Here is an 18860-nt window from a genome sequence, read left to right as displayed (position 1 = left end):
AGTGCCTACCTAACTAAGTATACTAATTCCGTTTTCGTTTCGATTTTAAATTGTTCAAAATATTTATAGTACGGTCCTGGCGCCCGATTTTATTATTCGAGCATGAATTACAAATGCTCCGCAACAAGCGTATCGCATTCCGCGACATTATAGGGTGTACAAACGCGAAAGCATCCGAGCACAATAATTTTTAATTCGACTGCTGCTGGAACTAGTTTGCGAGGCGAGACGAGGCGGCCTACTTCTTAGGAGGATGGCCTTGTCGCTTGGTCGAGGCAAGGCGGTCGCGGTCCATTGCAAAAAGAAATGTTCAAAATAGCTTGCATAATTTTGTCTTTACACCCAGCCAAGAAGTCCACATTTGTTTCTTAAAATATTAAAAAAAAAATAAGCCAAGCTATCCCACTCAACTAGGCCCCGGAGGGATTCGAACCCTCGATCTCCTGTTTACTAGACAGGCGCTTTAACCAACTAAGCCACGGCGCCATTAAGTACAATTGCTTCCAACACACTAACAAACCACATATCAGAATATTACAAATGGTAATAAAAATTATCATTTTTCACTAACAAACCTCTTCAATTGATTAGTGTATGATAACTGCTGTCCTCCAAAATGATTATTATTATATTATTTATAAAAGCCAAATCTGACGGCAGCAAAGGATTCCTATTTTTCAAGTTTACAACGCTGCCCAGAGATAGCGCCCTATGTAGGATTCAAATCACGTTTTCCATTACTAACGCGCACTGATATTGTTAATTATTTTGATTTAATGAGGCCAAAATATTAATTCATAAAGCGATAAGCATAAATGCCTAATAAATTAATGTGCGATTGTATTCAAATAACTGTTCGCTTGATAAAAAATATTCATCCGTTAGTCCAAAAATATGGTGGGTCAGCGTTTATCGACAATCGTGTCGACGACCGCAAAATTGCCAAAATGCGACATCGTCCCTAAAAAGTACACAGTAAGTCTTACTTCGCTTGATTTTTTAAGAATTTTACACAATAGAATTTGCAGGGCCCGTCCATAAACGAGTTGAGCAAAACAAGACGGGAGCATTTGAATCCCAGCATAAAAACTTACTACAGCAAGCCGTTGGCGATTCATCAGGGCCACCGACAATGGCTGTTTGATTTGGAGGGAAAACGTTATCTTGATATGTTCGGCGGAATTTGTACGGTTTCGGTGGGTCACGCGCATCCGTGAGTAGTTCTATGGTCGACGCTTTTCTGACGTCATAAAGTTTTTCGTTTTATCCAGCAAAATTTCGGAGGCGGTTACAAAACAGCTTAACACCCTTGGCCATTGCTCGAATGTTTATTACCACGAAAAGATACACGAATATTCCAAGAGATTAGCTGAAAAATTACCTGGCGATTTGAACGTACCTAAAAATGGTTTCTTCATTTGTACTTTTCATATGGCATTTAACTCGTAGGTAATCTACTTCGTGAACAGCGGATCAGAGGCTAATGATTTGGCCATTCTGTTAGCCCGATGCTATACGGAAAAAAATAGCGTAATGTCTTTGAAAAACTGCTACCACGGAATGACTTACCAAACGATGGCTCTGACTTCCAATTCCTGTTATAAATATCCAGTAACGCAAAATCCCGGATTCTACACCGTAAGTTGAGAAACTATAAATTTATTGAGCTATTTCTTGTAGTATTTTAATTTGATTGCACTTGTTTCAGACCATGAACCCTGACGTATACCGGGGACTTTGGGGTGGCAACAACTGTAGAGATAGTCCGGTACAGACAGACAGACAATGCGCTTGCACGGATGAATGTCAAGCAGGGATAAAATATTTCGAACAATTTGTTTCCGAGTTGGAATGTAACGTGCCGAGATCGGGCCTGGCGGCGTTTTTTGCAGAATCAATACAGGGTGTTGGAGGAGCGGTTCAGTTCCCTAAGAACTACATCCGAAAAGTGTACGGAGCGGTCAAGGAAACCGGCTGCGTTTTTGTCTCCGACGAGGTGAGGTGGTGACGCCTCACCACAGTATATGAGATAGTTGGTTTAGGTTCAGGCGGGTTTCGGCAGGACGGGTGAACACTTTTGGGGTTTCGAATCCCATGGGATCAAGCCGGATATCGTCACTATGGCCAAAGGAATCGGAAACGGATTCCCTTTGGCTGCGGTAGCGACCACGACAGAGGTAGCAGAAGCACTTACGAAGGCTGATCACTTCAATACTTTCGGAGGTAACCCCGTATCGTGTACAGTGGGATTGACAGTTTTAGAGGTAAGAAATACAGGGGATGCTCGAAGACGTCAAGTGCATTAACAAATTAAGTAAAGTAGGAAATCTTAAAATCGAGTACAGTAGCTTGTGGAAGCTTGTTTGAAAAAGTAATTAATACCTATCTCAAGTAGATGGTTTGGTATATTTCTAGGGGTATTTTAAATAATTTTAAATGTCTGATGTATGTATGTAGACTCTGTCAACAGTAAGAGCTATTCATTAGTGCAAATCTCATTTTCAAGATCATAGAAGAGGAAAGCTTGCAATTAAACAGTCATAGAGTGGGAACGCATCTGCTCTTGGAACTGTCTAAGCTGAGGGACGAGTTTTCCTACGTCGGTGATGTTCGGGGAAAGGGCCTTATGGTAGGAGTCGAACTGGTGCAGGATAAGGGTAGTAGGAAGCCGATAGAAGCCGTGAAATTTCTGCGACTGTGGGAGATATGTAGGGAACAAGGGTTGATTGTCGGAAAAGGTGGTCTCTATGGCAATGTAAGTCCAGTGCCCAAGCTATTAGACCGTTTTTCTCACACTAATAGCACTTTGCTAGTGGTAACAACGTGTTTGTTCGTTTTTGTTCTTTGATTCGCTTTTTTGCGTTTTTCTGTGGTAAATACTTGTAATTATAAATACCCCGGATGGGAAAAAATTAGACTAAAATAACAATTTGTTTTAGGTCTTAAGATTAAAGCCTCCAATGTGTATCACCCAAGAAGATGCGGATTTTGCGGTAGAAGTATTGAAAAACGCATTAAGTGAAATTTCTAATTCATAAATAACTCTCATGTTTTGAAAATACATTCCTTTAAAAGGCAACACATACTGGTTGATATTTTTTTTTATTAAGTTGGACAGTATATAAATGTGATTTGTGAAATGTGAAATTGCTTCCTGAGTTTTATTCTTGTTTCATTTTAAGGCTATTCATTTTTATTTCTATCTTGTATATGCATGGAGTCTTAATACTTACGTTCCTTGAATAACCTAACCCTTCCTTCTCTCATTACTAAAAATGCACTTATGGTAGTAAATTGACTATTACTTTGGCTGATTTTAATCAGTAATTATTTTTATTGGTTCAGATCTATTTTTTATATTATAATTTTACCTAAGTAAATTTTATTTTGGCCCTTTGGACAAGCCTATGCCCAACATGGAAAAGAAGAAATGAATAAAATTTTATCTGTGGGCTGCATTCGCAATCACGTGACCCGGCTTCAACCAACAATATCGTTTACAACCTTGGCGGATGGCCAATCAAATGTCCTATTTCTTGCTAGGCGTTCGATGGCGTTGGTTCGTTTGTTTCCGAACCGGTGATGTTAGGCGCCATGTGTCTAATGCACTGGTTAAAATACATGGTTTAGAGCGATCCGAATTTATTGGAGGGATCGGTAACTCTTTCTAAGATTGGTAAGTCTTTTTTGCTTATTCTTTTTTTGCGCTATCGTTAGGCGTTTGTATTTTTGTGTTTTGTCCAGCACTTGGTATCTCCTACACGGATTTTTGTTGTATTCGTGGAGGTCGAATCGGTGCGAGAATATTTTGGGTGCATATAATATGATTAGGGATTGCTAATATATGAGCTCTTTTAATTAGTTTGTTCCCAACATTTTCAGTTAATATGTCTGGCTGACTAAATTTGTTTCATATATTGATTTATCTTTTCAGATTCTTGGGTTAAAACTAAATATGTATTTGTACAATTTGACCCTTCAAAGAGCGACTGCCATCACGCACGCAGTGCACGGTAATTTTTCCGGCACCAAAACGCAAGAAATTGTCATATCTAGGGGTAAAAGTTTAGAATTACTACGACCAGACCCCAATACAGGCAAAGTTCATACACTGTTGACCATAGAGATATTCGGCATTATTAGGGCAGTGATGGCCTTTAGATTGATGGGCGGAACAAAAGATTATGTTGTTGTAGGCTCTGATTCTGGCAGAATTGTTATATTAGAATATCAACCTCAGAAAAATATTTTTGAGAAAGTGCATCAAGAAACTTTTGGTAAAAGCTGCTGCAGGCGGATAGTTCCCGGCCAATATTTGGCTACTGACCCTCGTGGTCGAGCTGTTATGATTGGTGGTATTGAAAAACAGAAGCTGGTCTATATTTTGAATCGTGATGATCAAACTCGCTTGACAATCTCATCTCCATTAGAGGCCCATAAAAGTAATACTCTGGTATATCACATGGTAGGGGTTGATGTTGGGTACTTCAACCCAATGTTCGCTTGTTTGGAGATTGATTATGAAGAAGCAGATACTGATCCCACAGGCGAAGCTGCTCAAAAAACCCAGCAGACATTGACCTTTTATGAACTGGACTTGGGGGTGAATCACGTTGTTAGAAAATACTCTGAGCCTCTTGAAGAACATGCTAATTTCCTGGTCACAGTGCCAGGTGGAGATGACGGACCTTCAGGTGTTCTCATTTGCTCAGAGAATTACCTAACCTATAAAAACTTAGGTGATCAGCATGATATCCGATGCCCGATACCAAGGCGTAGGAATGATCTGGATGATCCAGAAAGAGGCATGATTTTTGTATGCTCGGCGACCCACAAGACCAAATCCATGTTCTTTTTTCTGGCCCAAACTGAGCAGGGAGACATTTTCAAAATTACCCTCGAAACTGATGACGATATGGTCACGGAAATTAAACTTAAATATTTTGATACTGTTCCTGTAGCAGCTGCAATGTGCGTAATGAAAACGGGATTTTTGTTCGTCGCCTCGGAGTTCGGAAACCAGTGAGTATTAATTTCAAATTTTATGTTTTTTTTTATTTTCTTTAAATGATGACAAACTGTTGCTAACTGAGTAAAGTTCATGAAGAATTAAACTTCCTTGGATATCTGAAGTCTCTAAGTCTGTTCTTGGTATCCTAGCGAAAAATTTGGGAATTACGTGAGGTGCTTTTTTCCAGCTATTTGTATCAGATCGCGCATCTCGGCGACGATGACGACGAACTAGAATTTAGTTCAGCCATGCCGTTAGAAGAGGGCGACACTTTTTTTTTCGCGCCTCGTCCTTTGAGAAATTTGGTTTTGGTAGACGAGATCGAGTCGTTGTCCCCAATACTCTCGTCGCGAGTTGCCGATTTGGCGGGCGAGGACACCCCTCAATTATATATGCTGTGTGGGCGGGGTCCGCGCTCTTCACTGAGAGTTTTAAGACACGGCTTGGAGGTAAGTGAATTTACACTTATCTTAATGTTTGTGTATAGTTTATAATGATGAGTTACTTGGCGGGCTCCCTCTTCTGAGGTTACCCAATAAAAGCAGTCATGCTGATAAATCGCCATCTGATTGTTTCTGCAGATTAAATTTTTTTGTTTCCGTTATTTTTCGACCCCATATCTGTGTGTTTTCTTTGCAAGGTGTCTCAAATGGCAGTGTCGGAACTTCCCGGCAACCCGAACGCCGTGTGGACCGTTAAGAAGCGTAGTGACGGTATGTCTCCTTATTTAAAACTTTGTTTTGCAAATGAATGAAATTTTGAACAAAAATTTGTTGTTCTGGAACTCTAGAACTAGATTTAACGACTCTTTCAACTTGCCAAAACTGATTTTTTTTTTAGTATTCTGCACTTTTTGTAGAATTATATATTTGATCCATAAACTGTTTAAAAAAATAAATGATTACCAAAACTTTTAATTATTTTTTGTGCGAGTTCGAAACAGTGACGCATGCAAATAAATTTCGAACTCATTTGGAACATTTGCTTCTTATCAGGAATTTTTTGTACATGACGAACCTGGACCCTTCAAATTTACTGGGTATAGTTTTCATAAGTACAACTTTTATTTGACAAGACAAGAATGATTGTAGCATGCAAAGTATATTGTAGGTAATTTTTGTTAAATCGTGCAATTTAAGTTCAGATCTCTTATTTAATAACTTTAGTATATATTTATCTTCAATCCTCTTGCAACCGGGTGTCACCTTAATATCAAAAATCGTAAAATCTCATCTTCCGTTCCCGGAATTCAAATTATCAACTTATTCAATTTAAATTAGTAAAAGTTTGTGTCTCTTTGTGGAAAAGTAGGTGCACACTTGCAGGGTGTGGATATTGAAAAGATTTTATACATAATGTATCCAATCATTTCATTAACTTGCGAAAGTTTCATGATACTTCACTCGAAAAAAGAGTTGAAAATTTGGTTGCGGAAAAATCGTGAAAAATTGTTTAAAGTAAAATCTAATGAAAGCTCTAGCTGTTGAGAAAAAATACTTTAACCAACAGCAGTGCTTTTTTATTTCAGATGACTGGAGCTTTTGTTGTGAGCCGAACTGAACGGTAAGTTACCCATTAACCGACGACCACGTTCATCTTAACTCGTGAAAATTTTTGTTAATTGATGATACATTTTGTCCGTGTTTCACCTGAATCGCGTTGATTACAACCCAGAGAACTGAACCCTTAATGTTAAACATTCCACGGATTCCTTTAAAGGCAAACAGTTAAACGGTCGGGTTTTCCGATCTGTTCCAGACGAATACGACGCCTACATTATTGTCTCGTTCGTAAACGCCACTTTAGTACTGTCCATTGGCGAAACGGTCGAAGAAGTCACTGACAGCGGTTTCTTGGGCACCGCACCTACGTTGTCGTGTTCGGCGTTGGCCGACGATGCGCTGGTCCAGGTGTATCCGGACGGTATAAGACACATTTGCGCCGATAAACGCGTCAACGAATGGAAAGCCGGCAAGAAGGCGATCGTAAAGTGTGCCGTCAACCAGCGGCAAGTGATTATCGCACTGGCCGGGGGTGAGCTTGTCTGCTTCGAGTTGGACCCTGTAAGTTGGATCTTTCATTTTTCTGTAAGGCTTATGTCTCGCGTCACTTTTCTTATTACCACAACCGTTGGTAATACTTACCACGAAAGTTGTATCACACTCACAAGCAATTGCAATTGAGGTGAAAAAAAATATATTTTTAAGTTCTGCAGTTCAAACATACAAGGTGGCGCAGAGGAAGGCGTGTTTTTCTTCTAATTATAAAAACGCGATCATAGTGCACTTTTCAATATTGGTTGAACCACAAGTACTAGACCAAAGACCATAGTGAAGTAAGTTTAAGTGAAAATGATTTTAGGAGTTAGTTTCGCAATGTGATCATTACGAGGGATGACATTGGGTTGGTATTAAAATCCAATATTGAAAGCTGCACAAGTAAACAAAAAAATGCGTTTTCTCTGTGTCACCTTGTATAATCCTCATTATAATTAATAATTAATGTATACTACATACTATGGGATGTCCCGTTATCTCTGTATACTTACGGGAAACTCCGTTATTACAAACATGCCTTAATATGAAAAACAATAAATAAAATGACGCTTTTAAAATTTGAACTGAAAGCATTGTTTTTTCAGGACTATCATTCGAGTCCCATTTTATATCAGTTTCGGACGGCACTTCGTCCATTGAGAAAAGAAAGTGATAGTGTATTTACGTATATTTCTTTACACAAAAAACATTACATCACCAAATTAACAGGTTTTCTATCAGCAAAACTATTTTCTGCAAATATTGAGTTTTTGGGATTACCTTTAAATGATGATCTTTTATCTTCAGCACAGTAGAAATTAAGACAGACTGCTTCCATAATCTGTCTATTTTCGATGTTGTGCGATAGAGAATGCCTCTCGTCGCCTCCACTACCTCTCAATAAGGCAATGGAGTGAATCGAGAGGGCAACATTTGCAAATTTTCTTGCCTTAACAGGCTCCCTTTTTTTGTTTAAACAACAATTCAAGTTTATTTTTAATAAGTCGTCACTAGTTTTAATTTATAGCAAATTAAAATCGATTACTCAATATAGGATTTATAAATTTTAACTATACATAATAAATGAATATAAGTTTTCTTCCATTCTGAGGCGGCGTTATGTCTCTATGAAACGATTCTTATTGAAAATTAATCAAGCTTGAAATGAGGAATAAAAGCAGACACTTATTTATGCTCATAATTATTTGAAGGGGGCCTATTAATAGTTGTCGATTATATTTTAATTTTCATTACACTTAACTCGTTTCATTTGCATTTTAATATTTCCGATGTAAAAATTAATTATATATTCAAAAACTGAAGCAGCCAAATTTATATGGCACCTGACCTCACACTAATAATGGTATATGGTATATCATTCCAGACCGGGCAACTGCACGAATACGCAGAACGCAAACGAATGAATTCGGACGTCTTGTGCATGGCGTTGGGCAGCGTCGCCCCTGGCGAACAGCGGTCCTGGTTTCTCGCAGTCGGCCTTGCCGATTCCACAGTCCGGATATTATCACTGGACCCTGCCGACTGTTTGGCACCACGTTCGATGCAGCCGTTGCCCGTCTGCGCTGAATCGTTGTGCGTCGTCGAAATGGGCGGAGGCGGTGAAGGCGAGAACGCGGCCGGTGGCGCGTCGGGAATCGGCAGCATGCTGTACCTGAATATCGGGCTCCAAAACGGGGCCCTACTCCGGACCGTGCTGGATCCCGTCACGGGAGACTTAACAGACACCCGGACAAGGTATTTAGGTGAGTGGTTTAGTTTGGGCAATGGAGTTTGTGAAAGACTTTCGAGTAACCGTTAGTTAGTAGAATATGTACTCATTCCTTATAGGTAACTTTGCTAAAGTTGATTATTAATGTAACTTGTTCAAATACATAAAAAGTGTCTCTGGATTGCTTCTGTGTCGGTTTTTGTTGAGTCAAACTCTTCAGATCTTAACTGAAACTCAAGAAGCCAACAGGATTATTGGTGAAACGTTAACAAGTTTGACTCAACAAAAACCAAGGCAGGAGGAATCCAGAAGTTTTTTAAAAAGTATTACAAAGTAGCCTGTGGAAGTTTCTTTGAAAAATTGATAAAAAATGTTGCATAACACTCTGCTTTTGCATCGGAATTATGAGCTTATAACGGGTGCGGTAAATTTTCAGTATTGTAATGGAAGTGTAGGTTTATTTATATTTAGATCTGTGGTTCTGGGATATTGAAAACCCGTCCCACAGTTCCAGCTCCATCCGATATCGCTTGGTTGGTCGCGAGTGGCGTTAACTACTGTGGAAATTACGGCTGTGCCCGCTATATTCTTCGACTTATTCGCGATAGTCGATGCAATACACTGTACAGCAACAAGCTATTGCTCTTTAGATGCTTAATTTTAGGGAGTACATAAGCAAAGCCATGTTCTGAAACCTTAAAACTGGGAGAGAAGCGTATTGCCTCTGAGGAATCGTAGATATCTAAATCTAACTTATCCAATCCTGATGGGTACTGATATAGTAATAGTTTGGTCTGTCAGATATAGAACCAGGCGACTGGGTTTATTAATTTTATTTAATTTTATTTTTTTGGGTAATACATGGTTAATGTTCGGGCTGGTCAATTGACGACCACTTCCTAATCGACTGATCAATTGATCGACAATTAACCACTTAATTGACTAGTCGAATTCGATCGAAATGTTGTAAATAGCAATTGCGTTATCTATCATTATTTAATAATAATATGTATTTTATAATAAATTCTTACGCGTTTGTGATATTCAATTTACGTATAACCCTCTTCAAGGAATATATTTAGCAATTCGGGGAATCCTAACAACGATTTATTAAAATTAAAAAATTTAGTTCTCAGAATGACGCGATGGCGAGGTAACATACAATATAAATAAATATAAATTTCATTGCATTTTTCAAATTGTTTCGGTCAATTGACACAAACAAATTTGGCCGGTCAATTCCACAACCTTATACATAGTACAGAACGTAAAGTTACTTTTTTAGTAAATGGACAAGTTTTATTTAATCTATTATCAGAGCAGTTAATTGAAACATTACACCATTTGCCAAAATTATTTATTTGTATATTTTAAACACATAACAGTTTGCTATTCTTATACCCGAATGTGCGGTGACTGACTAACGCCGGCAGACAACAACCACTCCGATCTATTTCATGCTTTATATAAGCCATAAAGAACATTTTTTTACTTCTTTTTTTGGTAGGATCCATTATATGAGAATTTAAATGGAACTAATAAAATAACATTAGGATAAAGTAAACAAACCACTCTATTTGATTGGCAGGTACCTAGCCGATGTCAAACATCTGTTAAAATTCTGTCATTTTTATGTGAACGAATTTTCATCGGACATTTCGGTTTAAACTTTCTTCTTTGCGTATTCGGAAATGGACAACTTTAACAGGGTGTCGTCAGTTTGAGCGATTTATCGGAAACGGAGTATAAGTTGCATCTAGAGATTTGCAAATGTTGTAGCATTTAAAATGATTATTAGGTCACGAATTGTGCATCACTGGTTTATTGATTGATACTATCTGTTTAAAGGTTCACGACCCGTCAAACTCTTTAGAATCCGAATGCAACAGTCCGAAGCGGTTTTGGCGATGAGCAGCCGCTCCTGGTTGAGCTATTACTATCAGAGTCGTTTTTATTTGACTCCCTTATCGTACGAGAGCTTGGAGTACGCGTCCGGTTTTAGTTCCGAGCAGTGCCCCGAAGGTATCGTTGCTATTTCTACGAACACACTCAGAATATTGGCCCTCGAGAAATTGGGCGCCGTTTTCAATCAGGTGAGCGATTACGGACTAACGTTCATACGGGACATTCCCATTTTGTTTCCTTCCGCGAATTGGGGGAATCAAAAGAAAATGTCCAAAAGGAAAAACAGGCTCTGTAGTACCACGAGTGGTTCACGTTTGTTGCTAACTTTGGTTCTCTTGTGCCTGCGACATCAGGAATATTCCTTTTCGGTTGACGATTTATCGACTGGTTGAAATAGACCGCCTTTTTTTTTTCTACACTTCGACATTTACAGATATCGTTCCCTTTGGAATACACTCCCCGAAAGTTTATCGTTCATCCCGAGTCCAACAACTTGATTATTTTGGAGACTGAACACAACGCGTACACCGAAGAAACGAAAAAGTTGCGCAGAGAACAGGTGAGTTGTAATTTGGCAAAAAGGGAAAGTGATGAATCTCTGAAGTTATTAGTTGAATGTATTTAGAGAGCGATAGTGTTTAGTTTAGAGGCCAATAATCACATTTTGTTTTAATCTATTGGGGCTAGATTTTCTAAATTCTTATTTGTTTCGTTGGTAATTTGCGCAAAAATGAAAATGAGAAAAGTAGAGACGAAAATAATAACTCGATTTTATGCATTATCGAACCAAATCAAAAACTTTTTTTTGTCTTTATGCCATAAGATTGAAATCCCAGACCCTGGAGCGAGTTTTTAAAGAATTACGTACAGGAGTTGTTCTTAATATGCAGCATCAACATCCTCCGATGACTTTTACCATAGTCTCTGATGGCGTTTACTGCTGCAGATATTATACCAACTGTATGCTTGATCCTTGCTGGACTTATTTGCGAACCGGTCGAGAATTTCTGTACAGAAACAGTCGAAAAATAAGTCAAGTCGGGGATATAGGTTGTTAAGCAAAAGAGTAGTAAGATGGCGAAAATCTGTTAAGGATGTAATTGTAAACTCAATTTATTATCGTTATTTGAAAATAATTTCGATAAATAAACATTCTAGGTTAGGATTAAAACTTAGGATCATCAACGTTTTCAATATTTAACAAGTATATCACTCAAATGGAAAACACAGTTTCTGAAATTTTTGCATTTCCATCCAGGTTGTGAACTGTCCCTAGTTGATGATCCAATTGAATTTTAACAAAATAAATAAGAACTAAAAGTTCAGATTTTCACGAAATTGTATATTTTGACATGACAATTGTTTCGACAACACCGTGTCTTTATCAAATGTTGTTTTGATTTGATAAAGACACGGTGTTGTCGAAACAGTTGTCATGTCAAAATATATAATTTTGTGAAAATCTGTCACATACTGTGGGGGCATCACCTGTATTTCATCCTTAATTCATAGTCATTAAATAATTTCATCAACTTACTTCTGTAAGATATTGTTTACATTTAATTAGAATTTTTTGTTATAGTGAATGAATGTGCTGTATTATGTGCTATTGCTATTATTTTATTGGAGAGAATATAGTTGGATTGTAGTTTTAGTTATAGTAATCAATTGTTATTAATAAACCATTCTATAGATGGCAAAGGAAATGAAAGAGGCCGCTGGCGAGGAGGAACAGGAACTGGCCAGCGAGATGGCGGAGGCGTTCCTGAACGAAGATCTTCCCGAAAATATTTTTTCTGCGCCGAAAGCCGGTCACGGCATGTGGGCGTCGACCATCAAGATCATGAATCCGGTCAATGGTACCCTCTATAAACACATCAAGCTCGAGCAGAACGAGGCGGCCATGTGTCTCGCGCTGTGCAAGTTCCACGGCCAGCCCGAGCACCAGTGGTACCTCGTCATCGGCATAGCGAAAGATTTCCAACTGAACCCAAGATTGTGTACACACGGGTACTTGGACACATACAAGTAAGTGTGATCGTTAAAATTGTTGAGATCTAAGGCAGGACGCATATCCCTTTTTGATCGTCTGGTATATCCATTGGACGTGTCAAAAGAAAATGTGTCCAAAATCACCATGCCACATTCATAGTACCGGATGCGCGTGCTTGCGGTTTCCGGGTCTCCTACTTGTGGTACATGTAATTTCGCGTTTTACTTGTGCCATTGGCAATTTTACAATTCAGTGACACCTCTGGCGGAAAATATGTTATTCATCTTTGTAAGTAAAATTTAAAACGCTCGTTTCACTATGAGTTCCGTACGAGTGTTTTATATGGTTTATCGTGATATTTCACTTATATGGCATTAGAAAAATGGTTCGTTTGGTATCGTTCGGGATTTAATGCATTTACGGATTGTTCAAAATCAAAGGTAAAGCTTACTTGCCCATTTAAAAACCAAAAAACCCAAACTTCTGTTTATGTAAATTTTATTCTTTAACCCGATGTTACTGAAACCGAACTTACCTTCTTTATTTTGAAAGTTAAAAAACCGTTACCAAACCGACCAATAATAATATCGCTAATTTAGTTAACGCGTGCGGTGACCCGCAACAGGTTGTCAAGACGAAATATTTATCTTCCGCCTTGTGTGTTTCCTGTCTCCGCTATCGTAGAATACATTAAGGAATAACTTGGTTCTTTCCTTTCTTAGGGTCGATGTCATGGGCCGGGAGTTGGAACTCGTGCACAGGACGCACGTAGATGAGGTACCGAACGCATTATGCACATATAGCGGTCGGCTCTTGGCTGGAGTCGGTCGTATGTTGAGGCTCTACGATCTGGGCAAGAAGAAGTTGCTGCGCAAATGCGAAAACAAGGTGAGTTCTTACATTCGCGTTACAAACTAATGACAATTGTAAAAGCTTTTAAGAATATTTACAAAAAGCATATTTTATTTATAAAACTAACCTCTAAAAATGACTGAAGGCTTAGCTGAAATTTATGTTTTATTAATATTTCATAATACATCTTGTCTCAAGAGATTTCAATATCTCAAACAAAAAAATATAAGATAATATGCATTATTAAAGTCTCAGGTAATGTATTATAATTTATTAATTCCTTATAAAAGGTTGTTTTGATTAAAAACTAAAATTTATATTTGTAGTAATTGATGAATTTCTTCAATTTCTTTAAAAATATCATTTAGCAGTTCAACCAACTTGGAGGTTATGTTTCGCTGTTTTTGTTGTTTTGGAACAGTGTATTCCAAATAGTCCTATCTATAGTTGTAGCCTGTTGTAGAAAAGATAAAAGTTAGTGAATAATTAGAAAAAAAAGATTTTGCCCTTGCCCGTGTAATTGTTGCTATTAATATTTTGCTAAATAACATCATCAAAATAAGATGATGGTCTTAGCAAGAAAACAAAAATAAAAAGGGGGTCGAAAACGATTTCAAAAAGAATCCTCAACAGTTTTAATCATTTTTAAGAATTTCAAAAGAAAGTTTTGATAAAATACCAAGTCATGTAAAAGCCTAGATCAAGAAAACAAACAAAAATTTTCGAGATAAGTGCAGGAGATAGTAGCTCTAACGAATTCTAAGCTCAAGTGAAACATTTTCCAGTCTAATGTACAGCTTTCAAATAATATAGTCCACTATTTCCTTATGCATACCAAAAATTTGTAGAGTAATATATGACACTGTTGAGCACGGATTTCTACAAATAAGTTGAATGTGTTTTTATTTATGATGCTAATTGTAGAATAGAGTAAAAAACCGGCTATTGTGGTTTATGATATAACATTACCTTGCGTGGTGATTGATTTATTTCAACAGTTGAACAGTTGAAATTCTCTCAACAGTATGACGAAAGTTAGGACAACTTTTATTTTGTGTTCTATTTTTGAACAACTTCATGAATTTGACGAGTATTTTATATCGAAAGGCTGTATTACACTGGTCATATTTGTTCATGAACCAACTTGATGCAGGAATTGTTGGTGTAAAACTATTGCAATAAATCGCCAATTGTTTAATAAATCTTGAGGGACCAATTGGTTTAAGCATTTTGAATAAAGACAACATACTTTTAGGGTTGCCTTCTGTTAACACTTAAGAGAGCAGTTATCCCCAACATATCACACCCTGCTGGTGTACCATACAGCTCAGTAGTATTTTTGATTTTGGCATTAGGAATAACAAAATTGGGCAAAAATTCAATTTTTTTTGTCACCCTCCAATATCAACTTTCAACGATAATACGACCAAGGTATTTAAAGTGTTTCGCATCTTCCACTTTTATTTAAGTTTTGAATTCAGACGTTTATCAGGGTTTGAATGAATTGTAGCACGTTAGAACCCATACCTTGATGAAAACTACACAGGACTGAGTTGATGCTGATATCCTGCAGTGCTGATTCTATTTGAAATAAAGCTGTTAAACGCCGTTCAACGCCCCGAATCGTAATGACGGTCCCTTCTAATTTGTCGCAGCACATACCGAACTTGATAGTAAACATCCAAGCGATGGGCAAAAGAATCTTCGTGTCGGACGTGCAAGAGTCGGTGTTTATGGTTCGTTACAAGCGGGCGGAAAACCAACTGATCATATTTGCGGACGACACCCACCCGCGCTGGATCAGTTGCACGTGCGTGTTGGATTACGACTCGATGGCGACGGCCGATAAATTCGGCAACGTTGCAATACTCCGATTGCCTAGCAACGTTAGCGACGACGTCGAGGAGGATCCGACCGGCCACAAGGCGCTGTGGGATCGCGGTCTGCTTAACGGGTAAGTCGCGGGAAAGCGTTTCGGTTAGAACTGATTTAAAAAAAACATTACGGAATTTTTGATTTAGTTTATATTTAAGTTACATTTATAAAAAATCACTAATAGTTTTGCAAAAAAAAAAAAAACAATTTGCTAATATGGCTCCTTGGCTTATCATTTATGTTGTGCAAAAAGTATGGAAACATCAAAAAACAAAAATGCTTTTAGTTATTGACCAAAGGAACTGTTCAATCACACGCCATCTTGCAACTTTCTGGTGGTGAGGAGAGGAAATTTTAAAATCTATTCTATGCTGCAGTCGTGTTTTGATTAGTTCAAATTGGCTAGCAACAATATTAAATAAAGCTGACGTTTTAAAGAGACGCACGTCTGATGATTAGAGTGCATAATTGGGGTTTGAAAAAATATGTTATGAAATATGGATTGTCATTCAAGATTACAAAGTTCCCTCTACCCGCCGCCAGTGAGGTCGGGAGGAGGGTCTTGTTACGTATGCATTTTTAGAACTCTCTCGATTCGAATTTTATTACAATTGAAACACAGAAAATATGTAGATGGTCCTTCCTAATGTCGTATTGAAAATTAATCTCCTTCATATATGCTGTTGGCAGCAAAAACAAACTGGGCTGTCAGCTCACTTTCATTGTTTTATTATTTAAGAGATTACGGGCCTTTGATAACGTTTGCAAATTAATGTTTATCTCATTGTTTATTGTTCTTGGTTCAATGTACCAGAAACGGAAGATTTTTTTTTTTCGCGTTTAAAAGAAAAACAATTTTACCAAAGATTTAAAGCAATGTAAACAAACTTGCAAGAAAAACTTTCTACTCCCAATTTCGACAGAAATGGAAGCCCGCAAGACCAATACAGTGTTTTGTAAAAAAATGTATCTTGGCTTGATAAGGATATTTTTATATTGACAGTAAATATTCCTCTCTGATATTCATAAACAAGAAAAACCATTTAAAAGTTTTGAAAGCAGCTCGATTAGAAAACAAGGGAACAAACATTTAAAAAAGCAATTATATGGAAATATATATTTTTAATGTCTGGGCATTAAGGAAATTTTATCCGAAGAAATTTAAAATAATTTATAATAATATTTAATTTAATTATAAGAAACAATCTTTTTTGATTCATTTTCTAAACAAGAAGCCCTTAGCGTTAATGCTAGATTAAAAACTGTCAAGATATCAGTATATTACCTAAGTGCCAAATACCATGCTCCAATTTTTCGAAGCTATTATTTGATAGATAAAAAAAAATGAATGTGAACTTTGACAGAAAGCATTAACAAAACCAAGCAACAACAAAAGTTTTCATATTTAATAATCAGATCTCTTTATACGTTTTGTATGGTAGAATCGACATTACAAAATTCATAGTTTTTACAGTCACATATAAAATGTAATATCAGTTCAGCTTTTTCATAAAAACTCAAAATTGAAGTAATATAAGTAGCCAAGAGAATTAATGAAATTGTTTCAACTTTTTGGCCGCAAGTTCCTGTCATTGACGTGAAGGCCTGCGATATTTGAGAGGTGTCGCTTTCAGTGCGATACATCTTGATGCACGCAGGTAAATGATGCGTCGTGGTCCCGTGCCGACATATTTTAACTCTGCGTTCGACGCAACGGCCATAGCCGTTGCCCGGAAGCGGAACTGTATGCTCGGCTCCGTTTTATCACGAGACAGCAACGTTGATATCCGTTAATGTTAAAATAAATAAGAACTAAAAGTTCAGATTTACACGAAATTATATATTTTGACATGACAATTGTTTCGACAACACCGTGTCTTTATCAAATTTGAACATTTGATAAGGACATGGTGTTGTCGAAACAATTGTCATGTCAAAATATATAATTTCGTGAAAATCTGAACTTTTAGTTCAGTTTCATCAAGTAAAAGCTACCTCAGTTCAATTTCCGTTAATGTTGTCAAGACCTCCACTTCCACCACATGGCTACACTCGTATTAGTAATTTTTTTTTTTTCAGAGCTTCCCAAAAGGCAGACACCATAGCGACGTTCCATGTGGGGGAGATGGTGACGTGGCTGCAGAAGGCGACGTTGATACCTGGAGGCAGCGAATCTCTCATTTACACCACAATGTCGGGTACCGTCGGCGTGTTGGTACCATTCACGTCCCACGAGGACCACGATTTTTTCCAACACTTGGAAATGCACATGCGAAGCGAAAACCCGCCGTTGTGCGGACGTGACCATCTCTCATTCCGGTGTTACTATTTCCCCGTTAAGGTAAGTCCAGTGGGACAAAATTTGGAGCCACATTTTTATTTACTCTGATTTTTACGTTGTTTTACTGTCCTATTTATAAGCGAAAATTTTAACATTTAACGCCAAATTTGGTTCTTCGTTGCTTGTGATTTAAAGAAGTGTTTGCTTTGTAAGTATTACTTACGCAGTTTTTAAAAATAGTTTTGCGATGTTTAATGTGGGGCATAACCAGTTACACAATCATATCTATTCTAACTTCAGTTTTCATAGCAAGCTAAGCTGCATCGTTTGACATTTCTTAGCGTAGAGTGTCATTGGGTAAACTAAATCGAGGGAAAATCATATTGCTGCCGGTTCATATTTAATTCATCAAAGCATCGTCACATGAACCACCGAAATCTGTTGGCTTATTTGCGGATTTTTTTTTTTTTTTTGGGTCACAAGCTAAAAGATTTCAGTGTTTCTTTTTTTACTTATTGGCACTTGAGAGTCCACAAGTAAGATCACGTCCACTGTGGCAATTTCCCAGTTTCGCTTTTTTTGATAAGCAATATTTTCAGTCAGACAAAAGTCAAAGAATTTTCGATTAATATTAACGTAAAATCCCAGGAAACGCGCGTCGAAGTGTAAAAAAATAACAGAATTTTTTAGTAATCTCCCTGTTATATGAAGACAGTAAATTGTACAAACGTTCAAACATAATTATTTTGGCATATATTATTTCATTCAAAATCATCCAGGAAAAAAAAACTGCAAGAAAGTAACTAATTAACTAAACTAAATAAATTTCCTTTTCATAGTTTATCACTTACTCGCTGATGTTATTCGTTTCACATGCTAGACTTATGAATTTGTATGATTATTAACGAATTTGCTGAGATCCAGCAAACAAAAGCAATTACTTTTCCTGCCGGAAACATCATGCTGACGTATTACGTTTACCATTTCAGAACGTGATTGACGGAGACATGTGTGAGCAATACAATTCGCTGGAGCCGTCAAAACAAAAAAGTATCGCGGCAGATTTAGATAGGACTCCCGCGGAAGTATCTAAGAAACTCGAGGACATCAGGACGCGTTACGCGTTTTAATTTGTATTAATTATTGTGATAAAATAAAGAATTGGTATTAAAATAAAA

General features: G+C 37.5%; 2 protein-coding genes and 1 non-coding gene across 4 annotated transcripts; 2 read left to right on the top strand and 1 right to left on the bottom strand.

The window, feature by feature from the left end:
• Nucleotides 1-412: 412 nt before the first annotated feature.
• Trnat-agu (transfer RNA threonine (anticodon AGU)) lies at nucleotides 413-486 on the bottom strand. The gene has a single exon. It is a non-coding gene; the product is annotated as a tRNA-Thr (tRNA).
• Nucleotides 487-789: 303 nt separating this feature from the next.
• Nucleotides 790-3354, top strand: LOC132697712 (alanine--glyoxylate aminotransferase 2, mitochondrial). The gene is made up of 8 exons (XM_060663296.1): nucleotides 790-975; nucleotides 1029-1213; nucleotides 1272-1395; nucleotides 1450-1638; nucleotides 1709-1996; nucleotides 2043-2264; nucleotides 2507-2755; nucleotides 2940-3354. Exons 1-8 carry the CDS (start codon nucleotides 895-897, stop codon nucleotides 3036-3038), a joined length of 1437 nt encoding a protein of 478 aa, XP_060519279.1. The 5' UTR covers nucleotides 790-894; the 3' UTR covers nucleotides 3039-3354.
• A 174-nt stretch (nucleotides 3355-3528) lies between these two features.
• Nucleotides 3529-18824, top strand: LOC132697711 (splicing factor 3B subunit 3). 2 transcript variants are annotated; one of them, XM_060663294.1, is made up of 13 exons: nucleotides 3533-3676; nucleotides 3935-5022; nucleotides 5199-5460; nucleotides 5652-5724; nucleotides 6770-7074; nucleotides 8432-8810; nucleotides 10625-10869; nucleotides 11115-11240; nucleotides 12375-12709; nucleotides 13397-13562; nucleotides 15182-15480; nucleotides 17481-17742; nucleotides 18672-18824. In XM_060663294.1, the coding sequence occupies exons 2-13, from the start codon at nucleotides 3956-3958 to the stop codon at nucleotides 18810-18812; spliced, it is 3660 nt and encodes a 1219-aa protein (XP_060519277.1). In that variant the 5' UTR covers nucleotides 3533-3676; nucleotides 3935-3955; the 3' UTR covers nucleotides 18813-18824. The 2 variants fall into 2 exon arrangements, with proteins under 2 accessions (XP_060519278.1, XP_060519277.1); XM_060663295.1 differs by lacking the exons at nucleotides 8432-8810; nucleotides 10625-10869; nucleotides 11115-11240; ... (3 more) ...; nucleotides 17481-17742; nucleotides 18672-18824 and adding an exon at nucleotides 6540-6574 and having other exon boundaries at nucleotides 3529-3676; nucleotides 6770-6908.
• The last annotated feature ends 36 nt before the right edge of the window (nucleotides 18825-18860 follow it).

Source organism: Cylas formicarius, unplaced genomic scaffold (genome assembly GCF_029955315.1).
Source record: "Cylas formicarius isolate icCylForm1 unplaced genomic scaffold, icCylForm1.1 PGA_scaffold_2__14_contigs__length_35257938, whole genome shotgun sequence".
In the NCBI taxonomy this organism is placed as follows: domain Eukaryota; kingdom Metazoa; phylum Arthropoda; class Insecta; order Coleoptera; family Brentidae; genus Cylas; species Cylas formicarius.
The sequence above is the reverse complement of the archived record's forward strand: the minus strand, read 5'-3'. Positions and strand labels throughout refer to the sequence as shown.

What these genes read in the sequence shown, in the direction of transcription:
- LOC132697712 (XM_060663296.1), top strand. Translation starts at nt 895, where the DNA reads ATGGTGGGTCAGCGTTTATCGACAATCGTGTCGACGACCGCAAAATTG. An exon ending in AATTACCTGGCGATTTGAAC is followed by an intron (nt 1,396 to 1,449) that starts GTACCTAAAAAT and finishes TTTAACTCGTAG; the next exon opens with GTAATCTACTTCGTGAACAG. An exon ending in GCGTTTTTGTCTCCGACGAG is followed by an intron (nt 1,997 to 2,042) that starts GTGAGGTGGTGA and finishes TAGTTGGTTTAG; the next exon opens with GTTCAGGCGGGTTTCGGCAG.
- LOC132697711 (XM_060663294.1), top strand. Translation starts at nt 3,956, where the DNA reads ATGTATTTGTACAATTTGACCCTTCAAAGAGCGACTGCCATCACGCAC. An exon ending in CGTTAAGAAGCGTAGTGACG is followed by an intron (nt 5,725 to 6,769) that starts GTATGTCTCCTT and finishes GATCTGTTCCAG; the next exon opens with ACGAATACGACGCCTACATT. An exon ending in GTTACTATTTCCCCGTTAAG is followed by an intron (nt 17,743 to 18,671) that starts GTAAGTCCAGTG and finishes TTACCATTTCAG; the next exon opens with AACGTGATTGACGGAGACAT.